General features: G+C 52.6%; 4 protein-coding genes across 4 annotated transcripts; 1 reads left to right on the top strand and 3 right to left on the bottom strand.

The window, feature by feature from the left end:
• Positions 1-10,033: 10,033 nt before the first annotated feature.
• On the top strand, positions 10,034-11,421 carry IUM83_01829 (Ca2 :Cation Antiporter (CaCA) Family; the record flags this gene model as incomplete). The annotated part of the gene is made up of 4 exons (XM_067925711.1): positions 10,034-10,208; positions 10,291-10,717; positions 10,811-11,073; positions 11,366-11,421. The coding sequence occupies 4 exons, from the start codon at positions 10,034-10,036 to the stop codon at positions 11,419-11,421; spliced, it is 921 nt and encodes a 306-aa protein (XP_067800747.1).
• A 568-nt stretch (positions 11,422-11,989) lies between these two features.
• IUM83_01828 (uncharacterized protein) lies at positions 11,990-13,003 on the bottom strand (the record flags this gene model as incomplete). Its single annotated transcript, XM_067925710.1, has 6 exons — positions 11,990-12,152; positions 12,219-12,255; positions 12,320-12,415; positions 12,479-12,627; positions 12,711-12,813; positions 12,886-13,003. 6 exons carry the CDS (start codon positions 13,001-13,003, stop codon positions 11,990-11,992), a joined length of 666 nt encoding a protein of 221 aa, XP_067800748.1.
• A 152-nt stretch (positions 13,004-13,155) lies between these two features.
• IUM83_01827 (uncharacterized protein) lies at positions 13,156-14,112 on the bottom strand (the record flags this gene model as incomplete). Its single annotated transcript, XM_067925709.1, has 3 exons — positions 13,156-13,229; positions 13,312-13,857; positions 13,938-14,112. 3 exons carry the CDS (start codon positions 14,110-14,112, stop codon positions 13,156-13,158), a joined length of 795 nt encoding a protein of 264 aa, XP_067800751.1.
• A 96-nt stretch (positions 14,113-14,208) lies between these two features.
• Positions 14,209-18,628, bottom strand: IUM83_01826 (serine/threonine protein kinase; the record flags this gene model as incomplete). Its single annotated transcript, XM_067925708.1, has 18 exons — positions 14,209-14,556; positions 14,630-14,809; positions 14,881-15,111; positions 15,185-15,395; positions 15,465-15,670; positions 15,746-15,920; positions 16,016-16,131; positions 16,207-16,485; positions 16,568-16,675; positions 16,746-16,853; positions 16,933-17,040; positions 17,124-17,237; positions 17,305-17,412; positions 17,491-17,598; positions 17,675-17,785; positions 17,864-18,076; positions 18,149-18,262; positions 18,344-18,628. 18 exons carry the CDS (start codon positions 18,626-18,628, stop codon positions 14,209-14,211), a joined length of 3,123 nt encoding a protein of 1,040 aa, XP_067800752.1.
• Positions 18,629-18,702: the final 74 nt, after the last annotated feature.

The following is an 18,702-nucleotide window of genomic DNA, read 5'->3' as shown; positions in this document are numbered from 1 at the left end:
TAACGTCGGTGAGCCCACGTGACAGGACTGATTCATGTCAGGCGCGAATGTGGTGATCCTCAACGCGACTTCAATTAGGTTGGTAAAGCGTCGTAAAGCACTGGTTCAAGAAATCAGCCAAGTCGGCGCGTCGTCACCTACTACATTGCGGAGGTACCGTAAAGCGTCATATGTAATTTAAAACAAGCAAATGTTGTTTAATGTAACGTCTAACAAAAGTCTTCACATCTTCACGGCAAAGGAGTGGCATCTTCGAAAATCAAAACAGGGTAAGGTGCACGAAAATGTAACGAACACTGGGAATGTATTATGGCTAACGCTTTTTATAGATGTTGAGAATGCCTCCCCCAGGCTCTGCGAAGCAGGGTCACTCATCATACAGATTGCCAAACGCGCTCGATACTCTGTGGCGAGCTATTTGAACGCTCTATCGCGACGATGCACACGAATCCGCTTCAGCAAACCTGACACAAATTTGCGTTTAATGTCTCGTGTCTGTTAGCGTCAATGCGTAGGGCAATAATAGCGTTCTGGTGGTTAATCAGTTGGATCTCAAGCGTGAATGATTTGACCTCTTCTGTGTTTTCACGGTGCGTTTCGGTTCAGCTCCGCACTCCAAGCCAGTAGCTCTGGCATCTCCCCCTCAAGTAAAAACAAACACGTTTGCATTCTGGATGTGTAGGGGCCGATGTGGTACCTGTAGTTAATTTCATGGAATATTGGATTAATGATGCCACGAGAAGGTCAGCCACCTGCTGATTTAGATTCAAAGTTCTATCAGTGGAATTGGTGCTGGATGCGAGAAGGGCACGTCCCAGCTTGCGAACGTTAGATCTTGTGCCTGAATCGAAGGCAGCCAAGCAAGGTACGCTAGGGTTTTCGTCCAACTTCCAATCACTGAGCACTTTTGAAATTATCTTGTCTTCGCTGGTGATATTAAAGATGTATGCAAAAATGTCTTGTTGCTTGCAGTCGTGTTCCAACTGACGTGATCGAAAATCCACTGCGGGCTCAATGGCAAATCGGCGTTAGCATGCTGCGCGCCTCCTCGCGGGAAAGAATGTGGTGAGATTCCATCCGAAACGCTGGATAACGCATCGTTTTACGAAAATTGACTAATGAAGTATGGGAAATTATATTTCAAGCCTATCATAGCGCCGCTGTAAAACAGTGTAAAATGAATCATCGTGCTGCATTTCACAAAACCCATAAAAGTAACATACAGGTTACCGGAAATTCTCGTAAAATGCAGCAAAATCTTTCGTTACGGTTTCGTCTAGCTCTCGCGTGAGGCAGTAGCGCTCCAGAATGCACCCCCGTCTTGAGCAGCCGCTGCTCAATAACATGGTGATGCTGCGGAAAGTCGTCTAGCAACCAGTTCTTCACATTGCGGAAGTAGCTGATGACAGTATTTCGCTTGGGCAGATCGCCACCACGGCCTTGCGCGAAGGCTAGATACATGGCAAAGCGGTAAAGCAACTTCATGAAGACTGAACCATCCCCTACAACTAACAGAGTCTTCGGTGTGTTTGTCCGTCAGTCCGTCCGTTCTCTGTCTTGGGGCCTTAGCCTACCGTAGAGCATCGTCCTACCGCCCTGCATTAACGCATTAGTAACCTGCCCTATGGCATCCCACCATCTTCCGGACTGACTTATTTTTGCGTGATTTCTATTCGTGCTGTGATTGGCCGGTTGATTTGCCTCAGCTTTCACATTTCCTTTTTTGAATTCCGCGCGCGGCGGAGCGAGGAAGCGCTCGAACGTCGGGCGCTACAGCAAGCCCCACAGGACGCGAGCGCCGCACAGGGACTGAGGTACGCTTAGCTACATAGTTTCCTAACTGTAATAGAAGTGTCGGTTTCGGGAGTTCCGCCTGTTGGGATAACTGGTACCTTCAGGGCAGTCGAGGTATTATAGTGTGGGATTAAGGGCGGCCTGGTGCCTACTCCGGTGGGGCCACGGGGGAGTTGTAGTGGGTTCCACGACACGGCCATGTAGTCGAGACTCCCCCGTTGGCGCACAGATGCCAGGCAGGCCGTCCCGAATCTGCAACATTGCTCACTTGCTTGCATCCCGGGTTTAATTACCTTGGAGAATGGCATTTGGGTACTGCAGCTCTCCACTATACTGACCGTTACTTTCTCTAAAGTGGGTAGCAATACCCATTTTAAGATGATAAGAAAGACTGTAGCTGGCACCCGCCGCCGACGTAGGAATTCGCGTGCCCTTGCCGCAGCGACCGCTCTTGGGAGCCGCGACCCTGAGGTGCCCACGTCCGCCCGCCAGCGGCGTGGGAAATCTCATACCAATCCGGGGTAAATGGGGCAGATCTCGGCGAAGCCGGGTGACCTGCCTCATCTCCGGGCCAGTGGTCGTGTATGGGACCGGCGCTCTAGGTGGACACACCTATTTGCGCTTCTGTGTCCGCGGCGGGGCGCGTGTATAGGACCCAGGAAATGGCGACGGTGTTCTTAGACTTTATGTCTAACGCGTCATGTGACTCTGTTGCGTGTGCGTAGGCAACAATGGGTCGAGTCAAAAGGAAAAGGACGCGCGAGGAGATCGAGCAGGCCATGCGGGACAATGAGCGTATCAACGCAACTCCTGCTGCCCCAGAGGAGCCTGCCACTAAAAAACGCCGCCAAGCGCGTCGAAGGTCTAAACGATACAACTTAAACAAGGAATTTCAAGCGCTTAACGTGACAGTCACAGCCACTACTGTCACGGCGGGCGAGAGTTACGTTGCGGCCGGGAATACGTCTGTTGAGCCTCCACCAGCCCGCAGAGAACAGCCTTCGGTCCCGGCGGCGGTATCTGTTGCTTCAACAGTCGTAGCGGCGGATACCAGCACAACGGAGCAAGTTCGTGGCCCGACCCCGGCGGAGGCAGCACGTAGGAGGCGCGCAGCAATGTCGGCTTCTCAAAAGGAACGCACTCGAGCTCGCAACAGAGAGAGAGCTCGAATTAGAAGGGCTAACATGACGGGATCCCAGCGCGAGCGTCAACGACGCAGAGATGCAGAACGCCAACAGGCACGTCGAGCGTCAGTCCCCGAAGCTGAACGGAGCACAGCACGCGAACAAAATCGTTTACTACAGGCCGATAGAAGAGCTAATCAAACCGAGCAACAACGAGAGATCGTGCAGGAGACCAACCGTATTCAACATGCACAACGCCGTCAGCAAGAAGCTCCTGATGAACGCGAGGAACGGCAGGAACGTGAACGTGTTCGCCAAGAAGAACGTCGAGCTGCGCTAAGTCAGGAAGTGGTCGAAGCGGAGCGGGTCGCCCGTCGGGAGCATCAAGCCACGGTTCGCGACGCTCAAGACGAAGATGAGAGAGAGGAACGGCGGCAACAAGAGCGTATACGGCGCAGCACGCTTCGCAGAGGTCATGCACTCGCGAACCAGGAGGATTTCAGAGTCTCCATGCTTAGCGGCGACAACATCGTCAATGGGCGCCACAGACTGCCTCCGACTACGGTTTGTCCTCATTGCAACGCATGGAAATGGCCTGCAGTGTCCAAGAAAGGCTGCTGTTTAGAGGGAGCGGTGCAACTACCACCACTACCTGCTGCGCCACCGCGATTGCACCAGTTGTACACGGACGCCGAGTTTCGGCGCCGCATCCGAGCCTACAATCAAGTGTTTGCCTTCACGTCGATTGGGGCTTCCTGCCGCAACCGGTCCAACTTCAGGGACGTGAACCAAGACGAGAGCGTTGCTGGACAACGTGGCGTATACACGTGTCGTATTCAAGGAGCCATGGGGCACTACCTGGGATCTCTTCTTCCGCGTATCGATACGTTCACAAACGAGCCGATGCCCCCCAAGTTTGCCCAGATCTACATCGTCGATCCAGACATGCAACAGCGAGCGGAGCGACGCCGAGGTATCTTCGCTGACCTCGATTCTGGAACGCTGCTGGAAATCGAGCAAATGATGGAGGAGTGCAATCCGTTCGCGCAACAATTTCTCAACTTCGCGGAGAATCTGCGCGCCGACCAGGCGGCGGGAAAGGAGGTGGTTGATATGCTGTTCCGGCTACATGAAAAGAGGTCGAACCCGCGAACCCACAACCTACCAACGGTCTCGGAAGTTGGGGCGACTCTTATCGAGGATGGCAACTTGGACAGCCCGCGCGACATCCTTCTGTGTGCAAAAGATCACTCTCTGTTGCGCCTTTTCGAGACACACTCTGTGTACGACCCGTTGCAGTACCCACTACTTCTTCCGCATGGAGAACTGGGTTGGACCTACACAGACGTGTATGCGAACAACGTGATACGCAGAAAGAAGCGTGAAATGTCCCTCCGCGAGCATGTAGCCTACCGGTTATTCCAGAAAGTCGGTGACGAGTCGGTACTACACCAAGGTGGACGATTATTTCAGCAGTACTGCGTAGATCAACGAGCCAAGTGCGAGCAAGAGCAACTGCGTTGGGTAGCATCTCATCAAGCTGAACTACGGGCCGATGAGTACAGCGGGGTTCAAGACGCGCTTCTAAGTGAAAACACGGCGGTTCTGCGCGAGGGAGAAGCTCTACTGACGGAATACAACCGCGAAACGGGGGCGTTACAGCACCCCGATGAACCGCAACGCCGCTCGGGACACTTCCTGGACCAAATCGGCAAGCGCATCGTTCTACCAGCTACGCATTCGGGGAGTCCGCGGGCCATGTACAAGTCTTACCAAGATTCCATGGCTATCGTGCGGGAGTACGGGAAACCGGACGTCTTCGTCACTATGACGTGCAATCCTACGTGGGAGGAGATCCAGGAGAAGATACCGGAGCCAAACCAAAGCGCTCAAGACCGCCCGGACATCGTAGCCCGCGTTTGGCAGCAGAAACTCGCGGCGATGCTGAAAGACTTGGATGAAGGCGTACTGGGACGTGTGCTCGCGCGGATCTATGTAGTGGAGTTCCAGAAGCGGGGCCTCCCACACGCACACATTCTTATCATTCTCGCAGACGAAGACAAGCCGCGAGCAAGACAAATCATCGACAAGTTGTGCTCTTCGGAGCTTCCCGACGCCGAGATCAACCCCCAGCTGTACGAGACCATCCTCACTTGCATGATGCATGGTCCATGTGGCGCGGCGAACCCCTCCAGCCCCTGCATGAAGGACGGAAAGTGCACGAAGGGATACCCGAAGCCGTTGGTAGAGGTTACCCAAGGAAACGTGAACGGGTTTCCTGTCTGCAGACGTCGCCGCCGGCCACCGGGAGTACTCAAGTTCAAGGGAAGGGAGTACTACAACGCCACCATTAACCAATGGGTGGTCCCGTACAATCCCTACCTTTCGCAGAAGTACAACTGCCATATCAACGTGGAGGTTTGTACGGCCCTCACGGCGGTCAAATACCTGTACAAGTACGTCTACAAGGGGTCCGACAAGGCTGTAATAACTGTGGAAACGGTTGGCGGGGAGTCGAACGGTGCAAGGAAGGATCCCAACGAGATTCTTCGGTACCTGAACGCAAGGTATATATCTCCGATAGAGGCATGTATGCGGCTTCTCGACTTCTCCGTTCAAGGCAAGACGCACTCCATCGTACAGCTGACGATCCACCTGGAGAACGAGCAATTTGTGACCTTCCGTTCGAGCGACAACCCGGATCGAGTTCTCACGCGTGGTCACCACTCGATGTTGACCCGCTTCTTCGAACTGTGCGCGAGTGAGGCCCCGGAGAACCAAGTTGCAAAGACCATGGTGTACCAAGACATTCCGAAGCTATTCCGATGGGATGACAAGGCAAAGAAATGGGTTCGTCGCAAACAATACCAAGCGGCGCTTGGGCGGATGGTTCATGTGACCCCTCGGGACATGGAGAGGCTCTACATGCGTGTACTGCTGTGTCACCGCAAGGGACCTCAGTCCTTTGCCAAGCTTCGGACAGTGGATGGTGTTACGTATGCGTCGTACCGCCAGGCCGCACTTAAACTGGGCTACCTTGAAGACGACGCAGAATGGATTGCGTGTATGGAAGAAGCCGCAGCCTTCAAGATGCCGTACCAACTCCGCCAGCTCTTCGCGACTATCATTGTTTATTCTCAAGTTTCAGAGGTTCGCTTACTGTGGAATCGATTCTACGAGGTTCTTTCTGAAGACTTCGCGCACACATACCGGGGCTTGGAAGGACAGGAGAAGGAAGACATGATCAGGTTCCACACACTCAAGGACCTTAACGACTTGCTCCAAATCAATGGCTACGTAGTGGCGGACTTTGACCTCCCTCAGCTGGATGACTACCCGCGGCTGGTGCTGGATTCGCTGCTACGGAACAACCTCATTCGACGCGAACTGGATGGGTACCAGCACTCTACCCTTCAAGCCATTGTGGACCAAGAAAGCCAGCTGAACGACGGCCAACGAGCTATTTACGACGAAATCATCCAGGCGGCCGAAGCGCCAGTTCAAGGCAACAAGCTCTTCTTTATTGACGGCCCGGGAGGTACAGGAAAGTCAACTCTGCTGCGGCATATCCTGGCGAAGGTGCGACTGTCCGGGAAGATCGCGATTGCTGTGGCTTCGAGTGGAATTGCTTCGCTGTTGCTCATGGGTGGGCGCACAGCGCATTCAACGTTCAAGATACCTCTCAAGCTGAACGACAAGTCGACGTGTGCGATTTATAAACAATCGCGCCTCAAGATGTTGATCGAGCGGGCCAGTTTGGTTATCTGGGACGAAGCTCCGATGACTCACAGGCACGCCTTCGAAGCGGTCGACAGGTCTTTGCGTGACATCATGGGTAACGACCAGGAGCCTTGTGGAGGAAAAGTATTTGTACTTTCGGGTGACTTCCGACAGATTTTGCCGGTGGTAGTACGCGGCACACCAGCGGAGACCATCGACGCGTGTCTGAAGTCATCTACGCTATGGCGACACTTCAAGCAGCTGCATCTCACGGAAAACATGCGTGTACAATCGGCAAGTAACGAAAGCACCGCCGCAGAGCTCGCGGCTTTCTCGGAGTTTCTCCTACAAGTGGGAGAGGGTAGACACGAGGTCAACAGGTCCCTGGGCAGGGACTTTGTGAAGATTCCGCGCGATATGCTGATCGACAACATCTACGAAGAAGGAGACGACATTGAAGACGAAGAAATCACACCTGTAGCTGTTCCACGGGGTTTGAAGAACATTATTGATAAGATGTACGCCGACATCAACGATCCCGAGGTTGCTACGGACGAGTACTTCGCCAACAGGACCATCTTGACGACTACCAACGCCGTGGTGCACCGCATCAACCAAGCTGTCTCTGAACGACTCTCCGGGGAGGCCCGCGAGTATCTATCGGTGGATTCAGTGGATGACGACAACGAAGGAAACTTCTTCGAGCCGGAGGTGTTGCATTCGGTGACTATCAACGGTATTCCTCCACACAAGCTTACATTGAAGGAAGGCGCCCCAATTATGATGATGAGAAACCTGAACCCCGACTTGGGCCTCTGCAACGGAACACGACTACGGGTTGTCCAGCTCAAGCCTCACGTTATTCATGCTACCATCATGACTGGCGAGCGCCTAGGCCAAAACGTTCTAATTCCAAGGATCGTCTTCGTCAGCGATGGGGACGCGCGCGAGTTCCCCTTCCGCTTGCGACGCAAGCAGTTTCCAGTTGTACCAGCGTTCGCCATGACCATCAACAAAGCCCAAGGCCAAACCGTCCAGAACCTAGGTTTGTATCTGGCGACACCCTGCTTCTCCCACGGACAGCTCTATGTGGCGCTGTCGAGAGTTACATCCAGGTCCAAGTTCAAGGCTTTGATCGAGTATCCGGAGCTGGAGGAAGACGACGGTGCATACACTGACAACATTGTGTACAGGCAGATATTCGAAGATGCTTAGGCGGAGTAGGCATTCAGCAGTACACACTTCATAATTACATAAATACATGTCTTTTTGGAAGTGCGTTTCACTTTAGCAATGCATTCCTTTGACGAAATCATCGCCCGCCGGAGCGAAGCGGAGGCGGGCATACCCATACCCCAACGACAAAGTGGTGCTTAAGCGAACCAACCAGCCCGCCGGAGCGAAGCGGAGGCGGGCGGTCCACACAACTGTGGCCAAACCCACACCCACCGCCGCGAAGCGGCGGCGCTCGGCTAGTCTACTACAACTAACCGAGTATCCGGTGTGTCTGTCTGTAAGTCCGTCGTATTCCGCCCTTGGGGCATCAGCCTGCCGTAGCGCATCGTCCTACCGCCCTGCATTAGCGCATTAGTAACCTGCCCTATGGCATCTCACCATCTTCCGGACTGGCTTATTTTCTGCGTGATTTCTATTAGTGCTGTGATTGGCCGGCTGGTTTGCCTCAACTTTCACATTTCCTTTTTGATTTTCGCGCGCCGCGGAGCGAGGAAGCGCTCGGACGTCGGGCGCTGCAGCGAGCCCCACAGGACGCAAGCGCTGCACAGCGACGACGGTGCGCTCGGTGTACAGTATAGCAACCAGTACATGCGCGTTATAGCCCCCTAAAGTTAATAGAGGACAACCTTCTGGGCCTGAGCTATATAATAACATATTGTTACGGCTCTGTGATTGGCCAAAGCCCTCTCTGTTAGAATATATTTCTATTCGGAGTGCCACACACATTTCGCGATACAGCGCGCGAAATACAAGACGTGCGCTGGCCAGGGGTAAACCCGGCCCGTTAAGTACTCCCTCCAGGACCTTCAAGCATCTCTTCATACTATACCTCCAAGCACGTCAGACAGGACCTTCAAGCACCTTCCCTCGACCTTCAAGGCCATCCGACCTTCCAGCACGACCTGCCGAACCTTCAAGAACTCTGGACCTTCAAGCACGCCGGACATTGGACCTTCAAGCCCGCAGGACCTTCGAGCACGCTGGACCTTCACGCACCGTGCGCGATCGCGTAGTAGTGGAGCGAGCTGGCACAGCGAGCGTAACGGGTTGGGACGAACAGTAGGCCAAGTAGTGAAGCGAGCTGGAACAGCGAGCGGAACGGGTTGAGACGAGCGGTATGTTCAGTAGTGGAGCGAGCTGGAACAGCGAGCGTAACGGGTTAGGACGAACGGTAGGTCAAGTAGTGGAGCGAGTTGGTACAGCGAGCGTAACGGGATGGGACGAACGGTACAGCCACCGGAGCGAAGCAGAGGGGGGCTATGGCAAATAGTGAAGCGAGCTGGAACAGCGAGTGTAACCGGCTGCGACTAACCACACACACACCGCCGCGAAGCGGCGGCGATCGGCTAGTCGTTATCAGCCTGAAGAACCGTACGCACGAACTCCATTGTTACATTCTCTATAGTAAGAAAGCTCTTGAAAACGCTGATTGCATCGCTTGTGCTCGCTGCGTATTTTCTGGAGCGAGGTCTCGGAGGATCATTATTTGTGCTGGGGGTGTCGTTTGGATGTATCGACGCATAATGTCTGGCTATCGCTGGAGACATAATGCGACGGTCACCGGTCGGTGGACTATAACTCTAGACCAATCCATTCTGATTGGTAAAAACGTAAGCTGGAATGGCGACCTGAACACTCCTATTGGCTCCTATTCCAACGCAAAAACCAAGTGGCTTGGCATCGTGCCGGCAGTCACTATTTTCGTCCATATCTTTGGCGGATGTAGGAATCGCTGATAGCTGACAACCTGTATGAATTCACGTGTACGTATTGTTTTACATCAGAAATGATAGTTCATAATATGATCAATCACATGCTTCTTGCCGCCAACACGAGTCACCTTTTTCGAGGTAAATGCTGGTGGAAGCACTTAGACCGCCTAGCCAGGCTTTAAATGCGTGGCAGAGGTGCTGCTTCCAACCAGACCTTCAGAGTGAACAAACTCCTCATTTAAATGGAAGTCATCACCGAGCCTGTGCTGCCAGCTTCTATCGAGCACCAAGTACACTAAGCTGCTTTACATCGAGATCTGCAAGTTACTGGCTTCAACCGCTCCGAAGGTCTCTCAATTTACCCAATCAAAACGTACTAGTACTGAAAATATCTACGGAGCCTATGATTCGTCAAAATACGAGCTTCAATCTGCCTGATACGAGAACATGGGCCTCGTGGCGCCGCTGCCAGCGGCGTGCGACGCCTACCCGTTCGTGGCGAACATGACGCTGGGTCCTCTAGGGTTCGACTATGTCCACTTGCACTACTGCTCGCTCTCGGATCTCCCGCTGCTCTCGTTCTCTCTGCTCTTCCTGTGGCTCGCCGCGCTCTTCTACTTCCGTGCGCCTCTACAACTATCGCTCTCTTGGTAAAACGAGTCTCCCACTAACGCTACCCTACGCGTTCCTCTTCTTGTATCCAGTGGGCACCACGGCCGATGGGTACTTTTCCCCTACGCTGGCGAGTCTCAGTGACCGTCTGCGGGTTCCTCACGACGTGGCGGGCATCACCTTCCTGGCCTTCGGCAACGGAGCTCCCGACGTCTTCTCAGCTATCGCCGCCTACAGCTCCGGGGTGGGGGAAACCGGTGTCAACGAACTACTGGGAGGGGCCATGTTCGTCTCCACCGTGGTGGTAGGCGGTGTTGCCGTGGCTAGCGCTGTCAAGGTGCAGCGTTGGGCCTTCGTGCGGGATGTTGGAGCGCTGATCGGCTCGTTGCTGCTGTTTCTGCTGCTGGCTATGAGCAGCAGTGGACGAGATGTAGGGGACACGGCGGTGGCTGCTCTGATGTTCCTGTTGATGTACGGAATCTACGTGGGCAGCGTGGTGTTCCCGGCGTGTGTGGCGAGGTACAGAGCAGCTGAAAACGAAATTTATGATGCAAAGCTGGCGGGTAAGACGTCGCTGATGATCTCGGCTTTTTGGCACGTCCTATCACCAAGAGGCAAAAATGCTACACGAATGAGGCAGACAGATCTGCGGGGACACGAATACGCGTTTATTACCAGATCGGAGGCTGGGGTAGATAGCGAGAAAATGAACGATGAATCACGTGAAACCGATGCTGGTAAGCCAGTGGAGCCCAAGGAGTTCGAGATGTCGTCACCACGTGAATTGGCTGGCCCAAGGTTCTCAAGTCGCGTGTTCGACGATCATTTCGATGTTGAAGAGGAAGATTCTTTGTCTTCTCCGTTAATTGCCGATGGTGAGCGGGATATCAACGACGATGAGGCAGGGATTCCTGAATGGCAGCAGCACCTTCGTTGGAGGTGGCGACTCAAGAGGCGTGTCATCCGAGTATTCTCAAGCGACGAGCCGATATTGATAAAGGTTATTTGTATTCCACAAGCAACGCTTGTGTTCATCCGAGATATTACGGTGCCGCTGTTTGATGATGAATCGTGGTCGCGCCCCAAGGCGTGCCTGTCGCCAATAACTGTCCCGATATTGGTTGCACTCACGAGTGGCTACGCTAGTGTGGATGTTTGCGGCGGTAGACTGTCGTACCAACTACCGCTGTGGCAAGCTCTCACGCTCGTCGGCTGCTGTGTGAGCGGCATTCTTTCGTTCTTTACCCACCGATCGCACGCACCACGATCTCTAAAAACTTCCAGCCTGTTACTTTCCCTGGCTTTTATAGCTTGCGTATGCTGGATCTATGCTGTGGCAAACGAGCTGATGGCTCTGCTGGTAGCCGTGGGGTATATCACTCACGCGAGCAACAGTTTGCTGGGTCTGACGGTTCTCGCGTGGGGAAACTCCGTCGGTGATTTCATCACGGATGTGTCGGTGGCTCGAGCGGGGTTTCCGCAAATGGCTATTGCTGGGTGCTACGGTGGACCAGTGTTCAACATTCTGCTTGGATTGGGGTTGCCGATGGCGTATGCATTCGTTTCCGGACGCAGTGAAGACCTATCACTTGATGTGCATGCTTGGATTTCGCTAGGATTCCTCTTCGTATCTCTCGTATCATCGTTACTGGTGTTTCGGCACCACAAGTATCGCTGTCCTGTGTGGTATGGCAAACTGCTCATGATATACTACTTCATCTACTCACTTCTCAATGTTGCAGTGGCATTTCGGGTGGTACTAACGTAGATGACATTGTTAACCTTAGAAAATTAAACGGCATCTTTAAGCCATCTAAAGACAGGGTCTGAGCTGATGCTCAGCGCATCGCTCAGATCGTCATTGAAGCCATCGTTCTTGCCATCATTTTCTTCAAAGTGGGTCCGAGCGTTTTCGCCAGCTTGCTCAACAGATTCGTGACGTCCTTCAGGGAGACTAATTAAAAGCAAAAACACATTAGTTCTATGAACCACTTCGCAAGCAGTGAGCATGCTCACTTACTGCTCAAAGTTCCACTCGAACTTGGCCCCTCCGACCTCTGCATTTCATAGGCATGACTGTTAGTCTCTCCTTTAGAATTGTTCGTACATCTCCATACATACGAAGATCGGGTTCAGCAACATCGTCTCCCTCATCCCACTCAGGTCGAATGGTTTTTGTATGAAGTGGTCCAAAATCGCCTAGCCAACCATTGTAGTCTGCGTAATATCAAAAATCGTGTCAGTCGGGTACAAACTTTGGTATTCTGTTGTACATCGTACGGCGCTTCGGTTGCTTCGGTCGCTCCTTTGATTGCCGTCGTGGTTCTGGTGCAGATTTGCATCCGAGGAAAGAGTGATCCAAAGCTGTGGTGCCATACAACTCCTCGTTCAGTGTATCTTTGTCGTCTGAACGCCTATCGACAGAGCCACTGAATAAAGAAAAGCATACCAGGAATAACGTTAACCACTGCCAGTAAATATTGCACTAGAGTGAACAGGATGGCAAGCGTACAATCGCGGCTGCTTGGAAGCCGGCGCCAGTGGCTCATCGCCACCAAACTTGTCCATGAGTGGGCTTTTCATAAAGTCATCCACGATTTCCAATGCTGCAGCACCTAAAGTACACGTCAAAAATATGTTTGTTGTTGCTGTCCTGAAAGAACTAGGCCCAATTTTCATCAGCATACCTTTCGTTATTTCACTGATGGGCATCTTCTTGGGGCCAAGCCGCCGATCACGCACGTCCTGCAATTCTCGTCGCGCGTCATACTCCGCCAGTCGAGCGCGTGCTAAGGTTTCTGCCATTCTTTGAGATTGTGTCTTCTTAACGCGCAATATTTTCTGCCGCCGAGCTTCCAACTCCGGCTGAATTTTGGACTGCACGTGCTGAAGTGATCGAGGGACCGTACGTGGCTGTCGCTGCGGTTGGGGATGCAAGGGGCGTTGCTTTCTTTCCGTTAACGCAGGCGGTGGCTGCATGGACTTGGTGTTCCCCATGGCAGCACGTGGCGTGCTAGCACTGCGTCCCCGCCTTCCCGTTGACGAAGATCTGAGCGAGTCCGACGTTGTTCTTCGGCGGCTGTAGACGCTCTCCAGCTCTCCATTGGCAGCGCCTTCCTCGCTACTACTACCACAATTGTCTTCATCCGCTCCACGTGCCGTACGATGTGACTGACGCACGCACTCCGTCACGTAAGCTCCTACAAATTCAACAAAAGACGCGATGGGTAATTCCATCGGTGGGATCGAAGTAGGTATCTTCCTCTGATCCACGCGAAGGAACTTGGCCTCCATCTCTTTCTTCGTCGTGATCTGCGACCCCTCCCTGCCCGTAAACTCCTTCCAGGCCAGATCCACCAGCGGCTTCCCCAGTAACTTCGAGTAGAAATCAATCTCGTCAAACGCAGGAGGCAATGAATACAGCGCCTCAGCCACAGCTCCAGGGACCGCAACAGCCTTCTCATTGGTATTGCAAAGGTCACTGTGAGCCCCTGCAGAGGGCTCTGGGAAGTCTGGCATCTCCACTTCTCCGTCTCTCCACGAGTGCGACGGCTTGGCCCGCACTCCCACCACCGAGCGCTGCACCCCTCCCACCTCTCTGCCAATGGGCTGGGACGCGTTGCGCACGTAGAAGTCTCGGCTCTTGGCTGCGTCGTAGCCTGCAGTCGGTAATAACCAGCCCAGGGTTAGTATGACACATAATGGATAAACTGCAGGGTCAACGGAGCTCCTCACGCACCTGTGATGGTCCGTAGCTCGCTGCAGCTGATGCCCTTGAGCGAGAAGGTGCGCGCCAGGCACTGCACGCCGTAGCAGAGCGTGATCTCCAGGATCTCCTGGTAGCGAGCCCTCTCGCCCTCGAAGTTGCGCAGGAACGTCTCCACGGCGCGCGAACCTGCCGTCGCGCGCGCCATTGCGATTCGCCGATTCAAAATCAAAAATGAAAAATTACCACAGTCAGAAAAAAGTAATTTTGCGATTACGGTAATTTATCCACTTCAACTTCGTGTTCAGGCCACAGCTGCAGCACCACCACCAACATCAAAGTCTTCGGCCTGGCTGCGGGCCTTCTCTTCATTGTCATCAGAGGTGTCGTCTGTGGTGACATTGCTGCCAGAGTTTTCGTCCGATAACGCCAAGCTCGTCGCTGCCAATGCGCTGGACGGTGAACTGTTTGCCCACTTTTGGACGCATCCGTGAGCCAGCACCGAGTGCTGTAGCTGGCTCTTCAGGAGCTGCACGGGGCCGCTCTTGCGTCGAAGGCTGGCTGGATCTGCAGCGAAAGCATTGGGTGGGGCGCTTCCAGTCGACTGTGCTAGTGCACTCGACAAGAAATCGTCCGCAGCGGCACCGTACACCTGCCAGTTGCACAGGAATACGCGAGATCAGACTGCGGTTTCCTTCATACCTCTCAGGTGACTGAACTCTTACCTTGCGGGCGAGCGGAACGAGGTTGAGTAGCATTTGCACTGTTGTGTGCAGTTGGAGGGTCATAGCCTGGTGGTTGCGCGCTAGCAGCTGAGCCTCTAGTTGTGCTTCTTGCTTTTGATGAACCTCGCTCGTCATCTGAGTTTGGAGCTCCGCCAATTTCAGTTGCAGATTGGTCCGTGCCTGGGTAATTACAAGGAGGGGAAGTGGTGAACGACGTGGCTTCTTCAGTTGTTATATAACACACGCATTACCTGGTCAACGTCCCGAAGCTGCGACTTCGTTGACAGGAGCGTATGGCGCAACAATGACTGCTCTTTTTTCATAAAACCCAATTGCTCGTGTGCATGCTTGATGGATCGAGACCGCTCTGTTCCATCAGCCAGTGCATCTTCAGTCTTCTGCTGCAATGTTTTGCCAACAAAATCGTGCGATGGAGCTTCGCTTGTCACGAATGACGGCAAAGCTAATCCATCTTCAATAAGCTGTTGAGCATAGCACCAGATAAGTCACTGCGTCAGTCTTGGGTTAAAAATTAATCCGAAAACGACAGCAAACCATTAAGCGATCGATCCCCCAGCGATAACTCGGATTCACGATGAGAGTTCGCTGGAGTAGGACACGGAATTCTGGCTCGGTTTCGGCAATGAGAGTCTCAAGCACAGCATCAGTGAGAGAGCATATCAAATGCAATCCCTGCTCATGCCCGATGGAAGAACTCCAAGGGGCCAATCGCTCGAGCAAAGTGCTTCCGCTGAGTAGTTGATATCTGCATGCCAGTTGCGCACATAAAAGGTTAGTTTCATATTGACTAGCACCAATCCCAATGCGTACGTACACAATACATCCAAACTGCCACATATCAGAGGCCAGAGTCGGTAAAAACTCCTCCTTAGCAATAAAAGCCTTTGCGGCCTCAGGTGGACAAGAGCTCAGCGCAATGGCATGGGAGCCAATCGTACGCTGTTCATAAAGTTCTCGGCTAGTATTCAAATTGAATAGACATAGCCCTCGGTCTTCAAACTGGCCCACATTTTGTAGTGTCTGGAAACAGAAAATAAACACGATTTTACTGTGCATTCACGATACACATTTCCAAGACATCCTCAGCAAACGTACGATATTCCCATGGACCATGCGCGCATCGCAGTGCCAGAAAACCAAACAGTTGGCGACTTCTGTAGTAATCGCGCGAGCTGCTTCCGTGTCACATATTTGTTCTGCTCTCAGACTCTCCAAAGTATACAAGGGAGCTTCCATCACCAGCGCGTAGTCCAACGTTATTGTTGCGTCGCTACTCGTAGCCACAATGGCGCTACGTGTTAGCACAAAACGATCGATTCTTCGGTGACACGCTGGCAAGAGTGGAGTGCGGTACTGTAACCTTACCCGTTGTGGTCTTCTGGTGCAATCTCAATGCTGCGCAACGTTAGTCTCCTTTTCGCATTTTCAAACATCTCGTGAACAATCAGTGAGTAGTTCACATTATCATTTCGTATTTCGGCCTACGCCACCACAATAGCAAAAGGGGCTCCGTTAGCAATACGAAAACAGCTCAGAGTATTGAAGTTAAAACATACCGTTGTCTTCAGACGAAGAAGCAGGCTTTGTTCGTGATTCACGACTGACTGGGGTGAATAGAAGTTGACGAGCACTTTCGTTGCAGTATTGGAATCCATGGCGACATTTGTTTGGACGTAGACCGCTTCAGATCCTTGTGTAAAACAAGCACACTGTCCGTTCACGCTCAAGAACTCGTATCGATGGCGATACGACGCTGGTCCACATATCAGTAATGTAGTTGTTTCAGGAGAAGATGACGGGTTGTCCACCAAGTATTGGACGGGTAGCTTAAAGTCCTGTTGGAATATACAAAGGTCAGTAAGATTGAGACAGAGCTGCACAAGATGAAATTTGTCAATCAAAGCCTAGGAGGCTTACCCGGTCTACAACCAATGCTGCACTAGGCCAACTGTCGAAGAGAATCTCTAAAACGCGTGGTGTTACTTTGATATTGCTGCAGAGATAGTGTAGTGGTGTTCTCTCGTCCTAATGGCAATACACGGTAAATTAGTCGGGTATCAAATTGAGGACTCTATACATAACACTCAGTATCTACCCTATCGACTTGGCGAACTAGGTCGTGACCTCGATCGAAAAGGAGCCACAGCAGCTCAGGCGACACCGAATGATTCATGCACAAATAGTGAAGTGGTGATCGGCCATGCTACACGTAAATCGGTTCAATGCGCGCAGATGACATGCCGATAAAAACAACATCCAACGGCATTTTGTGCATCACGTACCACATCTTGAGTTATGGAGTCTTCGCAGCACATTAGCAGAGTCGTGCGTAACAGCTCGGTAGAAATGGATTCATTCATGCAGAGTATGTGTAAAGCTGTCGCTCCCAACTGAGCATTGAGATTAGTATAATCAAACTCGTCACGAGCTGCACGGTATTGTTATGGGATAAAGTCGTTACTCGAAACCTTACCTTGTCAGCTTTGGCACAAGAAGAATTGTCGCTGTCAACCGAGAAGAAATCTGTCAGGATGTCAGCACTGCAATTTTCGTTCGAACAGAGGAAGTGGAGTGGTGACAAGTTATCCTGCGATCGACGAAAGCACACGTTATTTGTCGCGTACATGTACAAATTACTGCATTACAATGCAAACCTTCGCAAGAGAATAAATGCCTGCTGGGTACGCTTGGAGTACCAAGCGAAGTAATTCGCGCGTAAGCTTTTCGTTCTGACACAATGTGTGAAGGGGCAAGTCCCCGTTCTGAAGGTTGCAGCACGTGGATGCAGGTGAGCATGGGAGAACATTTGATAAGACGTAAATTTAGAAGCGAATACGTACACTGTCTGGTAAGGAAGCAGAATCGACAGCTGCAGCGAGCACAGTTTGGATGACGGCTGGATCCAAGTCATGGAGCTCACACATCCAGTGAAGAATAGTTCGACCCATCTAATGAGTTTGTGTCAAAGGCGTTAATACTATCCCATACAACTCTCAGGATTTCAAGAAATAAAGACGTTCGTACCAAATCTCGCATTAATGCTGTGTTGGGAAAGCTCTCGAGGAGGTGGTAAAGTACTGGCTTGTTCAGTTGGGAGCCGATCGTCACCAAGCAATGCAATGGGGTTTGTCCCTCCTGAAACCGCCAATTAGGGAGAACGAACATCGTCAATCCGCTACCACACGACTATATCAAGCGTCCGATCAAACACACGTCATTGATCGCGGCGTAAGCGGACGTATCCGAACCCAACTTCTTGATCAGTCCAACATCACACGACGAGTTGCGACAGAGATGATGAAGTGGCAGGTTTCCAGCGTTGTCTCGCGCAAGCGTCAGCTCTGCTAGTGACGCCGCAAAGACACCTAGTGCCTGCACCGTTACGCACGTGTTTCCACACAACGTATGCAGTGGTGTCCGTCCATTCTGGTCACTCGAACAAGAAAAGTAGTAAATCTACTGCAGTGCTATACCAAAAACCACCTCACCACTACCTACCTTATCGGCGCAACGGACCGCCTCCGGGTACGTATTGACCATCATGGTCATCAAGTCGACGTACCGATAGTTCGGACGCAAAGCACACACATGATGCAGCGGCAACCAGCCGTTCTGCATTGCATTGCACAACGAGCACATCAGACAACAAAGCCCCACAGCTACAGCCACCCATCGCTGCCAACGCGTCCGCACCTCATCGCTTCGTCTCAGGACGCTCGGGTCCTTCGCCAGTGCGTCCAGCATCTTCTCCTTGTCCTTCCTGGCCACCGCGTCAGCGAAGAGTTCGGCACCTGCATCTTTGCCAGCGGCTGCCGCCCCCTGCCTGCCGCCTCGCAGCCTGCTGCTCGTCATCATCGCGCGCATGGACTTGCTGATGGCGCTGGAGTACGCTGTGCCGGACCAGAGCGGCGTCTTGGCCCCCTTCGCCGCGAACTCGGCGTCCGAGTCGGAGTCCGTCGCCTCCATCATGTTCATCATGATTGTCAAGCGCGCCCTAAGATCCGCGCCGCTTCAAGATCTGCGCGGCTGCGATTGGTCGAAATTAGGATACG

The sequence above is a fragment of the Phytophthora cinnamomi genome, assembly GCF_018691715.1.
Source record: "Phytophthora cinnamomi strain GKB4 chromosome Unknown Contig0, whole genome shotgun sequence".
Taxonomy (NCBI): Eukaryota; Oomycota; class Peronosporomycetes; order Peronosporales; family Peronosporaceae; genus Phytophthora; species Phytophthora cinnamomi.
Note: the sequence above shows the minus strand (reverse complement) of the source record. Positions and strands in the feature narration are given on the sequence as shown.